This window comes from Aphidius gifuensis, linkage group LG1 (genome assembly GCF_014905175.1).
Source record: "Aphidius gifuensis isolate YNYX2018 linkage group LG1, ASM1490517v1, whole genome shotgun sequence".
Classification (NCBI taxonomy): Eukaryota; Metazoa; Arthropoda; class Insecta; order Hymenoptera; family Braconidae; genus Aphidius; species Aphidius gifuensis.
In genome coordinates this window covers 3906607-3924408 of record NC_057788.1, presented here as the reverse complement: position 1 = coordinate 3924408, position 17802 = coordinate 3906607, and the positions used below count along the sequence as shown (strand labels likewise).

The following is a 17802-nucleotide window of genomic DNA, read 5'->3' as shown; positions in this document are numbered from 1 at the left end:
AAATATCTGAGCTTGTTCGATATTATATTCTCAATAATAAATAGGTCTATAGATATAGATATATATATAATTTGCAATTGAGGGGTGATGTTGCTGATATTATTATATAGTGAGATTGAAGAGCAATGTTTGGGGTTCGTTATATATTGTGAAAAGTATATACAAAGCAAGGGAGGAAAAGCTTTATGAATATAAATATATATATAGTTGCACGCAGCATGTCAAAAATGGTGAAAAAAAAAAAAACAAAATTGATATTGTTATCATTTGCACCTTGAAAGGTCTCATAAAACAAAAGTATAATATATGAAATATTGAAATTACCATCTTTAATATTCTTGTATATTGTGAATAAATCACAATTGGTTTGAAACAAAAAGCATTAAAAAATACGAGATAAATTTTCAAATGATAAAATAAATAATTCAACCTTGATTCTATTTTTAAATTTAGATAAAAAAAGAAAAAATAAATTAGTAGAGTAATTAAACCAATATTGATAAAAATCATTGAAATAAAAATTGAATAGTAAAAAAAAAAAAAAAAAAATTCACATAAAATATTTGCATCATTGTACATGTAAATGTTGTCCAACATACAATATAGAATAATGACTAACACATGGGCTTACAAGCCCTATAACAGTCATCATTATTTCAATCGGGTACGGATCTAGATGCCTCAGCATATGCTCAACTCATCAATTGGCATCTGGAGTCAATTAAATAATATTATTATTACTAAATTCTTTGACAGTGAAACATGGTCCTGCCACATCATTCATTAATTCATCTTACATTAATATATTTATATTATATTATTGCAATTATATAATATCACAAAGAATATATATTTATTCAAATAGTAATTAATTATTTTTTATTAATATATTATATTTAAATTATTATTACATATGGTATATCAATGATATATCATTTATATTTTGTTTTTTTTTTTTTTTTGTCAGAGAACAGGATATGAGCGTGTCAATCATATTGATACACATCCGTCTCTGGCATATTTTATATATTATTGTTATTTTCAAACTACTATTTATCTAGTTTCCCGTATTATTCAGTAATTATCAATAGTATTATCATCAAGGCTTCTTCTTTTTTTTTCTTCATCAAAAACAATAGATTATTAATTTGTATTTTGGATTGAATTTAAAATATTTAATATTAATTTATTTAATTTAATTACAGAGAGCAACATTAGCTGAAAAAGAAGTAACAACACTTAAAGAAAAATTAGCAGCGTCAACCGACGGTAATATCAAGACTGAGGGACAACAACAAACATCCCAAAATGCTCAAAGCACAGAAACAAGTCATGAACATAGTAATCCAAGAAGATCACCAAGTATTAATTTGGAACAAGAACTTCAGGCCAAAGACAAAGAGGTAAATATTAATTTTTCGTTTTTTAAATTGATTAAAATTAATAAATTGATATATATTTTATAATATAAATAATAATTGTTAAAAAAAACGAAAGAGAGAAGAAATAGAGGAGTGGTACAGATAACGATAATCACTACGATTGATGTATCCGCTTCCGGCATTTTGTTATTTCAATGACAAATTATTATTTATTAATAAACAATAAAATAATTAAAATAAATGACAATATAATTTATCAATTTATTAATATATTTTTTAAATAATTTATCATTAAAAAAATTGATAATTTAAATTTAAAAAATATTATTTACAATATAATTTTGTTGTTTAAACAAAAATAATAAATTAAATAACATTTTATTATATATATTTAACTTTCTATCTATCTTTTTTTTTCAATATTAATATTATATACTGATGATACAAAGATTTACTGATAATTACATGATAAGGAGCAATTGAAACTGCGCAACGGCACGTGTGTCAGTTTGATGATGATAATAAAAAATGACAAACATACTGTTTGCGACATTTATAAACGATAATTTTTTATCATTAATAAAAGCATTAAAATATATGAATTATTATTTAGGGCATATATTTTACAAATCAATTATTAATTTTTAAATAAAACAAATAAAAGCAAGTTTTTTTTTTTTTAATAATATTGAGTTTATTTAGTTGAAAATAAAAAAAATTTGATGGTAGAATGTTTCGAGTTCGTCAAGAGGATCATGATGAGGGTCTATACCGTTTGAGATTCACTGAAAGGATTCTCAATGCAAGAGTTCAAACCATATACATCATAAACCGAGATAAAAAAAATTGAAAAAAAAATTGTTAAAATCTGAAAAATATTTTTTACTCAAGTGCATATATTAATACAGCATAGAACCGCAGTAGTAGAAATTATTATCACTAGTTGTAGTAGAAAATCCTCGTGAAGAAATCCTTTTTTTTTTTTTTTATACTAAATATATTTCAGGCATTTGCTTATTCAAAAAGCTTTATGCAATTTACATGCTAGCCATTAAAAAAAAAAAGTCAGTCAATATCGTTAGACACTCATTTCATATATAAGTTTCAAGTTGAAAAAAAAAAATATGTAATAACCGAAAATTAAAAAAATTGCCTTCAAACTAATATTTAAAAAAAAAGTTAATAGCTTTTATTATTTTTTTTTTGGAATAATTGAAACGTTGAAAAAAAAAAAAATGATTTACTGATTTATTTTTATCTAAACAAAAGTGTTGAATGATATCAAGTTATTATAATTATTAAAATTTATATATGTGTATTGGAGATGTGCAAAAGGGCAGATAATTTATCAAAGCAAAATTCCAAACGCAGTTGGCAAAGAGGACAGAGACAAGGGGGAGGGAATACCTTATGTACATATATAGCATATATATTGAGAGAGAGGAAATAGCAAGACCACAGTATACCTGACTAATGTATCTACATGTATAAGGATAGAAAGAAACAGGCTATATACCTAATACGACGATAGAAATGCCTTCGGTTTTCCACATTAAGTAGCGATCCCCAATGCAAGTCAGACAGTGGTTTGGGTTATGGACGAGCCAGCCAACGAGCATCAACCTGTCTACCTTTTGATGCTGTATACCATACACTCATTTCACTCACTCATTTACAATATTTTATATTTTTTTTTTCACTCATTTATTTCACCTTCTCAACCCACATTTCAAAGGATAATGTACAAACCAAAGGATAATTCTCTACGATACGAGGACGAAAATCCCAAAACCAATCCTATGGAAAGAGAGAATACGCATATAGATGTTTTAAAAAAATTGAAAAAAAAAATCCCTCTTATTTAAAAATGTATTTACCGTCTGGCTTTTGCACCATAAGGATCAGTTCATCTGCCTGATGTTGAAAAGATAAAGGGAGTTTATTTTGTTTTTTTTTTTTTGGCTATACATGTATATAAAATTGTTGCTTCAAGTAAAATCCATATCCAGATTTTGTAAAAAGTTTATTTTTAGTCGTTGAAAAAAAAAAAATAAATATATATGCATGACGGAAAAAACAAGATAACTCAAAAATTCTAAATAATTAAATTTAAAAAAAAAAAAGAAACAGTTAGCTAATTAAAAATAAAGCCTAGAAAATTATAATTTTAATATTTTAATTTTTTTAACATAAAAATGAGATAAAAATAATTTGTTTGTTATTTTTTTTTCGTCAATTTTGAAGATTGATTTCCGGCATGTGTTCAAAAATGATAATGTCAACGAAATCTAACCAGGAAAAAATTATTTAAATAAAATATATTTTGAAGTTGATAAAAATAAAATCAATTGTCTGGTCTTTTTAACAAAAGATAAAAAATAAATTAAATAATTTTATTCAACATTCACAAAAAAAAATAAAATAAATATATTAACCTTATAATAAAATATTGATTAATTTATGACTTTTCATTTGACAAGTAAGTTAAATTAAATCATAAATGATGTCATTTAAAATATAAATCTATTGATTATTCATATACAAGTTTATTTTTTATTTTCTTGACACATTCTCAATATATATATATAATATTATAATCGATTATTAAGATGATATTGTTTGTGAGTATTAAATGAATTGGTCCAATGAGGACCAATGACCCCCGCGACCTAGCTCACTCAACAACCGATCAGGTCAAGCACGTTATCTCAATCAAAAAAAAATAAATAAATATATATATAAAAATACCAAATGTCTTTTACACTGAATATCGATTGTCAAATATATATATTATTATTTAATATATGCTAATAAATATTCAAAAATTCAAAAGACGTGTCAATGACCGATATGTGATTATAATTTATTTTATTTTTTTCTTACGGCAAACAGTAAGGTTATCTATTTGGTGATATTTATTATTCATTATTTCGTAACTTTCTATACAAGAGTATATTTCGATTTTTAGGAAATACCATTAGGCTAAAAAAAAATTAAAAACTAATAATACGAATAACAGAGAGAGAGAGACAGGAAAAGAGATGAAAAAAAAAAAAAAAAACTTGCGATAACATGATGAGATCAAATGAATCTTTGCCTCGTTTATTTATTTCTAGTTCGACAATGATCAAGTGAGGATCACAAGCTCTTACATTCAATTCAACTATAGTTTTTAAATAATAAAAAAAAAAAAACAAAAAATTTAGGTAAGAAATATCATCATTATTGATTTTAATAATTAAAATTGAATTAATAAATTATAATCATAATATCAATAATAATTTATTAGTATTATTAATATAATTTTTTATTTATTTTTTCAAGTCTTTGTCAATGCTTGACACTGGGCTAATATAAATATATATATATAGAAATAGTGCAGGTGGCCTCGATAAAGCACATTGTCTTTCGTGCAAACACGTGTACATATCACCAGTATATGAAAAAAAAAAAAAGAAAGATAGTAACAATACTATGAGGGGTAGAAAGAAGAGAGAGGGTTGAGGTTAAGTTATAACTGATCGAACACGTTAAGAGTCGTGGACACTAGGTATAAGGGTCTCTTCTGTGAACACAACTCTATTGGTTGTATAAATGTATAACGGCATTGAAATAAACATGAGTTAAACACAAAGCGTTAAAGCCACGTCATTTCATGATTTTTATATTCGTGTACGCGCCTTCAAACGATATTATAATAAAATCAATATTAAACACAAAAACAATTATATATTCTTATGCAGTACAATTTATACAATGTATTTATACTTGAAAAAAAATAAAAATAATAATTTTATTTGTTATGAAAAACAAAATTTATTTATGGCATTAAATAGTTGGATAGTCAAGATGATATTAATATAGATCAAGCAACACTCAATTTTAGTAAATAACTGTCTTATTTAATAAATGGTTTTTTTTTTTTCTTTCTAATGTATAAAATAATATATTGATTTGATATAGAATCACATTTTTTCAGGCATTTATTAATCACAAAAGATGATAGAGCTTTAAATCATCAACAAAAAAAATTCAATAAATATTAATCGATAGTTTGTTTTTTTTTTTTTTTTTATAATATAACTTTTATAACGTGTGTGTTTATATTAATCAGTTTTTAAATTCTTTACGACTTATTGATTATTGATGGGTATATGTATATGATAACAGATTATGTGGTTTTATTGGAATAAAGGTGGTAAAAAGATATGTTAAGCTACTGAATAATACTATCGACATTATTACTATCGTATTTCGATAAACTTTTTCGTGATAGTATTTTATTTATTTATTTTTTTATATTTTATTCATTAAATAAATTTATATTTTATGATTTTTTTTTTGTATTTTTAATTTATGCCAAGACAATATTGTTGGTAAAGACAAAGTTGAAACTATTATATATATCAAGCTCGTAATCTTCATTTCATTGCAAAGATATTAATTTGTCTTTTCGTTAATGTAGGTTGAGTAAAATGATCATCGAAGCGATGGCAATTTGTCCTGACAAACTATTTGAGAAGGGTGATTGTGATGGTCCTCGAGGACAGAGTAAAAAAAAGTGTCAGATTAAGATATTTTTTTATTTTTTATTTTTAAACCCTCAATCTGGTAATTTCTCGGTTGCAATTGAGATGTTTCCATCATCAGTAATAGGGTAAATCGTGCGTATATTATCGAAATTAAAATTATCGTTTTCCATTAAAAATAAAAAAAAATAATCATTATTATAATATTTATCTACCAAAAAATCAACTGAATATTAAACACAATTTTCACCAGTTGGAAAATCTTTATTAATTGTATTGAAATCTTTTTTTATTTTTATTTTTTTAATCATGAAATTTTAATGAAAATTGATTATATTCAAGATTTTAGGGTATATATTTTATAAATGTTGGCCTTTTGGGAATGTAAAAAGTAGCTTCAGTTACAAAATACCTTGGTAAGATGGTAATTTTCGCACGATTTTATGGGATTTTAAAAATAATTCAATTAGAATCCGGGGATCACTTGGCAAGATATGCTAATTTTTTTTTTTCTTGCTTCAGTCTAAAAACGTAGACTAGTAACGGTGGTCGAAGGGTGACTCGAAGATGTTCATTGAGGGTAGTAGTAGAGGAGTTATACAAAAAAAAAAAAAAAAGAAAACTGTCTTCAATTTAAAAATCTAATCTTCAATAATCGTTTATTAGTGTCCGTGGCCGGAGGGTAAGGGTGTCTTCTCATTTATATATTTTATTTTATTTTTTTTTTTCTCTTTCGAGTGTAATATAAAATAATCTATGTATATATAGACAACCACTAATAAAAAATACGAGTGTATTACTTGACTCGTCTCATTTTCATTTGATTAAATTAAATTAATTATTTCAATAAATACTTGGTGTAACAAGACTCCAATTTCAACAAGCTAAATAATTAAAATATTTATATTACATAAATTTATAATGTTAAAATAAAAATGAAAAATAAAAATAAAATTGATCATGAACAAATAAATTCATCATAGTTTTTCTTTGTTTTAAATTTTTATTTATATTTTGTTTTTTTAAACGTGAGATCTAGCTGAGATATTCAAATTGCTCGTCCACGTGACCCGAGGGAAACATCATTGCTTATATCGTTCTCGTATCTTACCGTCAACTAATGCTCTACTATCTCTAAAACTCTACAGAGACATAAAAATAAAAAAATAATAAAAATATAAATTCCCAACTGGCCAATAACAAAATCTTGCCCAGAGTGCCTACATTATTATGCACTATTATTATTTTTATTATGATTTTTTTTTTTTTATTTTCAATCTTTACATGTTTTTGTATGCGGTTATAATGAAATTGTAGGAAAATAAATCGATTGAAAATGTATATATATATATACGTTTATGAAACTCAATACAAATTACGATGGGTATGTATTCTTTCTAATTTTTTTTTTCATTTATTGCAGACTTTTAATAATATTACCATGAATAAAAATTGCTTCCTATAAATTGTAAACTATTGAAGTCTTTTTCTTTGCATTCATTTTTTTTTGTGTGATATTTTAATTTATTATTTTATTTTTTATTATATTATTCTTTTTTGTTTTTTTATTTATGACCTGACTCGTATTATATAAATCCAAAAGATAGACTCGTGAATCCCTCTGGGTGCACTTTCATCCTCCTATTTGTTCTCTTTTTATTTTTAAATTTTTTGCTTGTACACGACATTGCAAAAACTGATGAAAACTCTCTTTCATATCTTATAAATATATATATGAATAAAATTTTGTACATCAACTTAAAAAATTAGTATATTTAAAAAAAAAAATATTTAAATTTAATAAAACTAATAGCTTTGTTTATTTTTATTTGTTTCAGGTGAGTTAAGAATCACAATTCAGTATATATATATTTTATTTTTAAAATATACGACATTAATGGTAATACTAAGAATTTATTAATAATTAATTAAAAAAAAAATCATCGTTATAGGTAAGTTTATCATTATTTTTATTAATAATGAGTATTGAATAATGACTCAGGTATATATAAAATAGTTTAGAGTTAAACTTTGAGCTTTACATATATTCCAGTAATTTAATTTGACCGCAATTTAAAGAAAGAAATTATAAACCTAGTTGAAAGCCTAGCTATATATTTTTTTATACAGTAAAATTAGACAAAAATAGTAATTGAGTTTGAATAAAATAATAATAAAAGCATTATGATCTAGATTTATAAAAAAAAAAATATAATTGTATCATTTTTGAATAATATAAATTAAACTGTATGGACGTATTCGCGTGCGTCTTCTCTTATTCCTTTTCCGCCTATACTGTAATACAAGCACCACCACCACCACCACCATCAGCCTCATCAAGCCGACATCCCTCCGATTTAACAGTATAAAATGTATATCTACCACCTATATATGAAAGGGTAGAATCAAATCGATAGCAGACTAAGATATATACCTATCAGTCTAATTGTCAGTATACCGAAAGAGAAGCCAAGCTATACAATATATACAAATCTATGCATCAGTTATATTATATATATAAGTAAATAAATTTATGTATGTGTATGTGTATATTTGGGAGAGAATATATATATATGTGTATTAACATGTAAGGGTGATTTTGCCACCCTTGCCTTATACATATAAATTTTACTCTTGGTACTTTCCAACTCCCGCAATCGTTCTTCAACCCCTCTCGAGATCGAACGTGGTGGTACGTACTCAACCCGCCCAATCTCGTTGCCGCCCTTCAATCGCAATCGCCTTCTCCTCCGTCCAGAACCACCTACTCTTGCCAAGAGTGGCCAGCTTTACATTTTCTACCGCCCAATAATCAATAATTATGCTCAAATAAATTGAGACTAATTTTCATTTTTCATTTTTATTCAACTTTTTCACATCAAAAAGTTTCTTTTATATATATTTTACTTATTAATAATTATTGACACCTATCTGTTATACTCAACGTATTATATCATCATCATAAAAGAACAAAAAAAAAAAAAAAAATGTCACAAATTATTTTTCAATTATATTTATTTTAAAATATATATATATGTATTATGTATATATATTTTGAATCGATATGTATATATAATGTACAGTTTGATTTTATGTTCTCTGATGTTTTAAAGCTTTTTTGACCCTCTTTTTCTTTTTTTTTTTCTTTTATTTTTTATTATTAACCGCCCTCTTTCAATATTATTACTATGTTACCACATGTATATATATAATACATTCTGGTGCGCTCAAGAGATCGCCAACGAGTGATAAAATCCACTACAAACAGGAGAAACAGCATGCTATATGCAGACAGGAACTAACTTACGGGCCATACACAGCTGTAGGCTGCCAACCGATTGAATCTTGCTTGCGTGTCGATTGATTGTTATAACTTATAAATAAATACCAAATATCGATCGATTAAGGAAAGTAAAAAAATATAAAATACAAAAAAAGAAAAATAAATGGGTAAATATAAAGAAAGCTGCAGTGCAAAAAAATAATAAAAAAAAAAAATACAAATAGCACGTTTATCTCTTTGTCACATCAAAATAAATAAATAAATAAATAAGATACAGTATGTGACGACATCACGAGACATCTCTTGAAATTAAAAAATATTAAACATAAATATATATATACTTTAATTTTGCTATTATATTATTGAGACCATCATCAGTTTAAGTCGGAATATTTTTTTAATTTTTTCCTCTCTATTTTTCAATGTCCAAATGTGATATGAGTATATACACGATTGTAGAATGAACATCAGAGATAACAAAAAAAAAAAACAATTAAAAAAAAATAAAAAATACATTGTGCACCATAAGGGTTGGTCTTCTCACGTAGGCATTTTTTGTACTGTCATTTGTCTCCAATATCTCTCGGTATACCCGGACACCCTTCGTTCGAGCGACTCGAGAAGAAAATAAGCGGAATGTTGGTAAAGGGATGAAAATTTGTTATATATATATGAAATTTTGCCACAATGACAAAAGCAAAGTCGAACGAACGAACGAACGAACGAAAAAATAAAAATAAAAAAGTTAAAAAAATTATATAGAGAGAGAAAAGAATTGTGCCCAGAGGTTTTTAAAGAGACAGAAGGGGAGAACACACGACGTTGACCATAGGAAAAGGTAGACACAGACATAAAAACTACCCCTATATCATGAGATGGGCAGAAAACGAGGGTGAAAAAACGACACGAACGAAATAAAGGGTAGATTGCCATTGGTGTGAGATGATGCTAAATTTTACTCGAGATACATATATATGTAGAAAAAGATATGACATTTAAACCGAGATGAGAGACGCGCGCGCGTTAAAAGTAAAAAAAAATATAGAGATTTGCATTTGGGGGAGAATGAGATATACGTGCGAGGATATACGCCACCTTGCCACAGGATAAAATATGCATTATACACATTAATATTATTTATTATTTTCTTTTGTATTATTCAAAAGTATTATAATTTAATCCAAAAAAAAAAAAATTAAATAATTAATTAAATAAATTTTGTGTGTATATATTTAATTAAAAAAAATATTTTAGCATAAAGACTTGTTTAAATGAAAAGCTAATTAAACATTATCATCAAAGAATAAATATTAATAATTTTTATTAAAAAGAAAAAAAGAAAATCCCTTAATCTTAAATTTAATTTAATTCAAAATTTTTTCAACTAAACAGGTGTATATTAAGTTTGATAAAAAAAAAAAAAAATGTATTATAAATATATAAATCAAGTGTACATATTACAAGATGTTGATTAATGCCAAAATATAAACATGCATGTAATTAATGAGGCAAGACACGCTTCGGCCTTGGGCTTTCTGTGGAAGGTTTCAAATGCATGTAAGCAAACCACCATCAGTATTATAAAATCGTTCAGTTTGCATTTGGTTTTGGGGGAGTTTAGGGAGGTGCTGGTGATGGTAGCAGTAGTAGTAGTATAGTGGTTGATAATAATAAAAAGACAAAGAAAATACAGATGATACACATGTACATAAAATGAGAGATAGAAAGAAAGAGAAATTAAGAGAATGAATAAGGTGATTGTTGTCTCAACAGTATACACTCACATTTACAAATTTTATATAAAACAACAAGAAGAGATATATATGTATAAAATAGAAGGTGGTTTGAGATACGATATATATACAGAAGGTGGATAAAGGGTTGTGCTTGAGGCCCGATCAGTCATTAGACAAGTGGGTATTCACATATATCGAGTTGTAAAATCGATAGGGGTGTCCGTTAGTCATGGGTATCCTCTAAGGAGAAAACAGTGAGGGAATGAGATTCTGCTTTTGCCTTTATTTTATACATATAGTATTAGTAGTAGTAGTACCCCCTTGAAATAAATATACATACCTATATTTTATATATATATTTCCCCCTTCGACCACTGATGCTTTTGTTGCCTTCATCCCTGTACTCCTTTCTCTCATCCTTAAATTAATACATGTACATGTATTAATACTATACACAAGCTCACATGAACTAATACTCTTTCATACGTATCCAGTTCTTGCATATTAATCCTGGCCATAATTCCCACTTCTCAGTTTGGGGTATAACCCTTCGTTGTTTTTGTCTTTCTCTTTATATCCACTACCACCACCACCACTACCACCGCCAACAACATCACTACCATCACTACTTTTTATTATTTTTTATTTTTTTTTTTGTTTCTTCTCTCATACTCCTTATATTGCCACCGTTCGTTAAAGGTGCAGGAAGAGAACGAATAGAGGGTGAAAAACATTGAGAAGAAGAAAGAGGGAGAGAATTACGATGAATTGTTGTAGTATGGGGTGGCAATTTCTGTGAGCCAGGAAACAGACATGAGTGCAAGGAGTAAAATACTAGAAGCCATATAAAGAGTGTGACTGAGTAAGAATAATAATATATATAGTAGTCGTCGTTGTCGTCGTCGTCGTCGTTACGATTCACTCACTCACAATATTCTACTTTACATACATATATATCGATTGGATTTTCTTCTTTGCTATGTGCTTGGCTTTTAATTGGCATATTCTCTTGTGTATGCGGTGATATAGGAAAATATCAGACTACATATATCATACATATTTTACACATATTGGACTCTCCATAGAATAAAATCAAATGGAAATTGTTGCGAAACATATATTATACTTTGTATATATCTATAACGACACAATCAAATCAGTTGTATTTAATTATCTCATAAATCACATATAGATTTACATATTTTCTTTGATCTATTTTTCTTTTTTTTTACCAATAAATATATAGAGATTAATTTTCTTCAATTCAATTCAAGTCATTTCTTTCTTTTATTTAAAAAAAACTTGATTGAAAAAAGAAAATATTTAATTATTGTTTTAATAATACATTTCTATTTTAATTTAATAATATGAATATCTATATATCAAAAAGTATATTGTATAATTATTATGATATAAAATAGAAACGAGCATCGGATATACATTATTTCCCCTTTTAATTTACCCCACTCAAAAATACTTATAACTATATACAGAATTTCTGTATATAACTCTATAAAAAAAAAATGGAAAAAGGAAAAAGCATACTTCTCTTATACCCCCTCATATCCTTTAGCAAGTTCAAGTGGATCGTACACGCGTGAGCGTGCCTTTCCCAAAAACCAGAACACTATAGATATTTGAGATCAGTGCTTTTCCCTCTTTCTATGCTACTCCTCATTTTCCTCCAACCAGACTCCATTAATCCTTTTGAAATTTTGTATTACAAATGAATCAATGAAATTTTACTTGAATCTTCAATACACGCAGTGATTTACCATCATATTATATATACTTAAATATATTTTTATAAATATAAAAAATTGTTGAAGAAAAGAAAAAATTATATTATATACTGGCTTATAAATTTTTTATAATTCTATATAAGTTAGTTGTAAATGTAAACTTTAAAACTAGAAAAAATAATATGCGAATTTCTTTTTTTTTTTTCAGTTTTAAAACTTTAATTCTTAAATATTGATTTTATATTATTATTTATTTATATTATATACGTTTATATTGATTGTTTTTTTTTTTTTTTTTGTTAACAAATATATGTTATTGCAAAGTTTATTCTTCAATCGATTATTAAATAATATTATTATTATTTCTACAACTACTTACTGATTGCGTGATTGATCTGATTAATATCAACTGGATGAATAATTATTATTTGAAATAACAAAAAATAATGAATGTTATTTTTTTATTATTAATAAAAGAAAAAAAAAAATCGATATAATAATATTCAAGTATATAAAAAATATTATTTATATTTTTCAGATAAATCAACTCGTTGATGAAGTCACAAGGTTACAACAGAGTCTTCATAGATTACAAGAAACAAGTGCACAAACAGCATCAAGACTTGAAGAAGAATTAGAAACAAGAAGACAACATATTGTAAGGCTAGAAAGTAAATTAGATCGACAACGTGATTATGATGATATTAAACGAGAAATAAGTGTACTGAGATCAGTTGATTTATCACAAATACCAACTGGTGAACCTGGTAAAAGTTTAGAACATCTTCTTATGGAAAGAACAAAAGCTTTACAACAAGCAGAAAATTTAAAACCACCAACAACACCAGACACAATTATCGGTAAGTTCAATTATCTAAATACTTTTTTTTTTTTCTTTTTTATATCCAAAATTCATTCATCTAATTGTTTTTACACATAATCGGTATAATTAATAACGAAAATAAATAATTTCAACACCCAATTTTTATTAATCATTTTTTCAATTCATCGAGTCATTGTTATGTTTTTTTTTTTTTTGATATTATATTCGTAAATATAAATTATAAAATTTAGAAGATGAAAAAATTTTTATATATTTAATTGGATAAAATAGTTATTAATAAATTAGTTAGAATTATTATTTTTTTTTTTTTTATATCAACAACGTATACACTATACTAAATAAAAAAAAGAATTTGATCTCTGCTGCTGCTCTTCGGTCCTGACTCTCTTTCCATGTGACTCCGTTAATAAATAAAATTTTAGACTTGACGAATTTATTTTGTTTTATTTTCTTATTAAAAATCGATGTCAATATATCAATAAAGGTTATTTATTTATTTTTTTTTATTCTTTTATAATTATTTTTATTATTTAATTTTGTAACTAAATTTAATACTCAAAATCACTAATAAATGTAATTAAGCTTTTTCCAAAATTATCATTTCATTTTTATATTAACAAGCATGTTGCCTATTTTATTTTTTAATAATAACAAAAAAAAAAAAAGACTAAATAATTTTAAAAAAATATTATTTATTGTTTTTATTGCTTTGCTATCTTTATCTGCTTGGACTGCAAATTTTTATTTATTTCTTCTGAATAGCAGCTAGCACTTGTCACCAGCCAGAAGCCCTTATTATTGCATTTATCTTTTGATATAAGCTTCGAATAAAACAGAATGAAAAAAAATAAAAAAATAATAATAATAAATCGTAAAAATCACCATCAAAATATAGATATTACCAAAAATAAAAAAAATAAGAAAAAAACAAGTACTCTGTACTATAATACGTGGGTATAGATATTTTTATTTTTTTTTTTTTTTTTGACAATATGAGTATTTTTTTGGAAGCAAGATTATTATGAATCAATCCAGAGATGAACTGCAATGTCAAACCCTATTATGAGTCAAATCATAGCCCCCAAAAAAATGTAAAGAATATTCGCGTGTACGTGCGTTTTACCCTGATGTAACTCTGCTGGATTTTACCTCTCCTTTTAGCCCTACTACCACCCTATGCGTATCCTAAATCCACCAAGTGGGCCACCCTTCCCTTTAGTCTCTTGTTCCACTGTCAAAGCACTTGCACACCACCAAAATCCCATGTTACCAAATATTACATGTTGCTGTTGAATATTTTTATTTTTATTATCTCTCTTATTACATGTTTTTTTTATTTTTTTATATCAACGTTTGCATTACTCCGCACTTTTATATTTTCACATGCTTATTTGTTTATGAATTTTTTTTTTATTTTAATCTCAAAATAGGAAAAAAAAAAATATATGCAACTTGTTTTATTGTTCTTAATATAGTAGAATGCCTAATTTTGTTTTTTATTTTTTTTCGGAGTAATTGTAAATTTAAAAAAAACGTTGAAAGAGAGTCTGGGATCCCTCCCTCCCCCCACACCCCCTAAAATATCAAATCAATGAAATATGTTTTTTTCTTTTTTTTTCATTAAATAAAATTAAATTCAATAGTATTCAAGATTTTTTTTTTTTTTTTGTTAGATAAATTTATATTTACTTGTAATTCATGTTTGCTTGTTGTTTGTTTTTCATATGTAATGAATTTAATATATTAAATTAATATTATTAACGTAAAAGAAAATAAAAAATATTGTGATGATAACGGGGTCCCGTTTTGTTTTTTGGTGGTTGCAGGTGGACTTGCTTCACCACTGCAGCGTACTGCAACCGCCTCACCACATGGTAGTAGCAGTGTTGTTGTCAGTGGGAGTAATCCCACTTCCCTAACGTCCCAACAGGTGCTCCCAACGCGTTCCACCCCAACACCCTCATCGGTCACCTCAACTACCACCACCACCACTACCACATCAACTAATCTCCTATTTCCACCTCCTTTACAAAATGTTGAGACTTTTGGTTCATTTCTTGGTGAAGAAATTGTTGCAAATTGGAGAAGATCCTTGGAAAGATCAATTATAAATCAACAACAACAACAACAATCACAATGTACTTCTACAATTTCAATAAAATCACCAATCCAACAATCCCAACAATTCCAGCAGAGTTCACAACTACCACCATTATCACCAACATCACCACAATTACCATTACTACCCCCATTAAGCCAAACGGGACTACATCAGCAATACACAAGTTTATATTCATTGCCAACAACACCAAACCTAAATCAACTTCAATCACCAACAGATCAAATTAATTCATCTACAAGTACACCAGTTAAATCAACAACACCATTGGACAATCTTGATGATATGGATAAAATGCCAATAACAGATACCAGTATTGAATTAACAACAACAGCAACAACAACAACATCATCAACCGTATCAACTGTATCAACAACAACATCATCATCATCACCATTATTATCATCAACATCAACATCAACATCAGTTGTACAATCAATAACATCACCAATGTCAACAACAGCAACAACAACAACAACAACAACATTAACAAGCAGTCATCAATTATCAACAAGTAATATTGAGACAAATAATCTTCTAAATGGTACATCATTATCACTTGCTGGTTTACATTTAGTTGGACCAACAACAACAACAACAACAGCATCACCAAAAAGTCCACATGATGATACATTATACAACAATAACAATAATAATAATAATATTAACAATAATAATATTAATAATAATAACAACAACAGCATTAGCCATCATCTCATGATGAACAATAATAATAGTAATCACAGTATAAATAATAATAATAATAATAACAACAGTATTGGAAGTATAAGTGTATTGGACAGTTTAAAAGGTCCATTTAGATTTGATGATAGAACACATCCATTTAGATTTGGTGATGAATTTGGTGCTGCTGGTATGGCAGGTAGATTAGGTGAATCATTAATACCAAAAGGTGATCCAATGGAAGCACGTTTACAAGAAATGTTACGTTATAATATGGATAAATATGCATCACAAAATTTAGATACACTTCATATTGCAAGACGTGTACGTGAATTATTATCAATTCATAATATTGGACAACGTTTATTTGCAAAATATGTACTTGGATTGAGTCAAGGTACTGTTAGTGAATTATTAAGTAAACCAAAACCTTGGGATAAACTTACGGAAAAAGGACGTGACAGCTATAGAAAGATGCATGGATGGGCTTGTGACGAGAATGCTGTGATGCTACTTAAATCATTAATACCAAAGAAAGGTGAGTGACACTTTTACACCAGCCCAACAAAAACAATATCATTATTATTATTATTATTATTAATTTATTTTTTTTTAAAAAAACAAATCCTGATAAAGAAAAATAATATATATATTTAGGTCTTTTATATACTTTTGTTTTATTATTTATTTATTTTTATTTTTTATATTGAAAAGTAGTCAACTTGTTGTCTTCTTTAAATTTAAAAAAAAAAAAATCTCTTTTGCCTCTCGCACTGCCAATTTAACGTTTCTAACATACTCTTAACTAATAACTACTTTGTTAACATGATTTTAAAAAAATAAAAATAAAAAAAAAACCTACATTTGATAAATTACACTGTCAATGAAAAAAAAAAATTAAAGATAAAATTTTGATTAATTTTTTAATAATTGCAATAAAGATTAATAAAAAAAAATTCAATTGATAAGTGATTAATCAAAATTTTATACAGTTTATTGGTCAATTAGTTGATAAACACGTAGAGCAACATTTGCAAGAGAGGGATTTATATATAGTTAAAGAGGAGAAAATTTTGTGAATGAACTATGTGTATACAAAGAGAGAGTGAGTGAGTGAGTAAATTTACTAGTATATATCTGCATTCTCATCCACCCTATATAAACCACCCACCTACAACTAGAGTAACAGGGGGATGAAAGCAGCAGTCACCGCAAGGGGCGTTGAATATTATAAAAGAGAATATTTTAATTATCGTCGACGCTTGTTTAACTTAACAACGACAATGACAACGACGCGTACTCAAATATATTTTATCCACTAGCATCAAAGTATCATATCGATTCTCAAGTCCTTCATCATGGCTATTATTAATTGCTTTCAACGATTTTTTGATTAGAGACATACCAAATCTCTTCATCAACTGATAGCTTTTTTTTCTTTTTATTATTTAAACTAACTTTTATTCAAATTGACATTTGGAAA

At 26.5% G+C, this 17802-nt stretch overlaps 1 protein-coding gene across 9 annotated transcripts in view; it reads left to right on the top strand.

The window, feature by feature from the left end:
- LOC122861043 (homeobox protein cut) overlaps positions 1-17802 on the top strand; it is a 48155-nt gene that overhangs the window by 23907 nt on the left and 6446 nt on the right. For 7 of the 9 annotated variants that reach the window (XM_044165198.1, XM_044165199.1, XM_044165200.1 and 4 more), the window contains 3 exons: positions 1206-1403; positions 13211-13532; positions 15343-16857. In XM_044165198.1, coding sequence (XP_044021133.1) covers positions 1206-1403; positions 13211-13532; positions 15343-16857 — 2035 coding nt within the window. The remainder of the gene's footprint in view (positions 1-1205; positions 1404-13210; positions 13533-15342; positions 16858-17802) is intronic. The other 2 variants (XM_044165207.1, XM_044165206.1) reach the window with 1 other exon arrangement.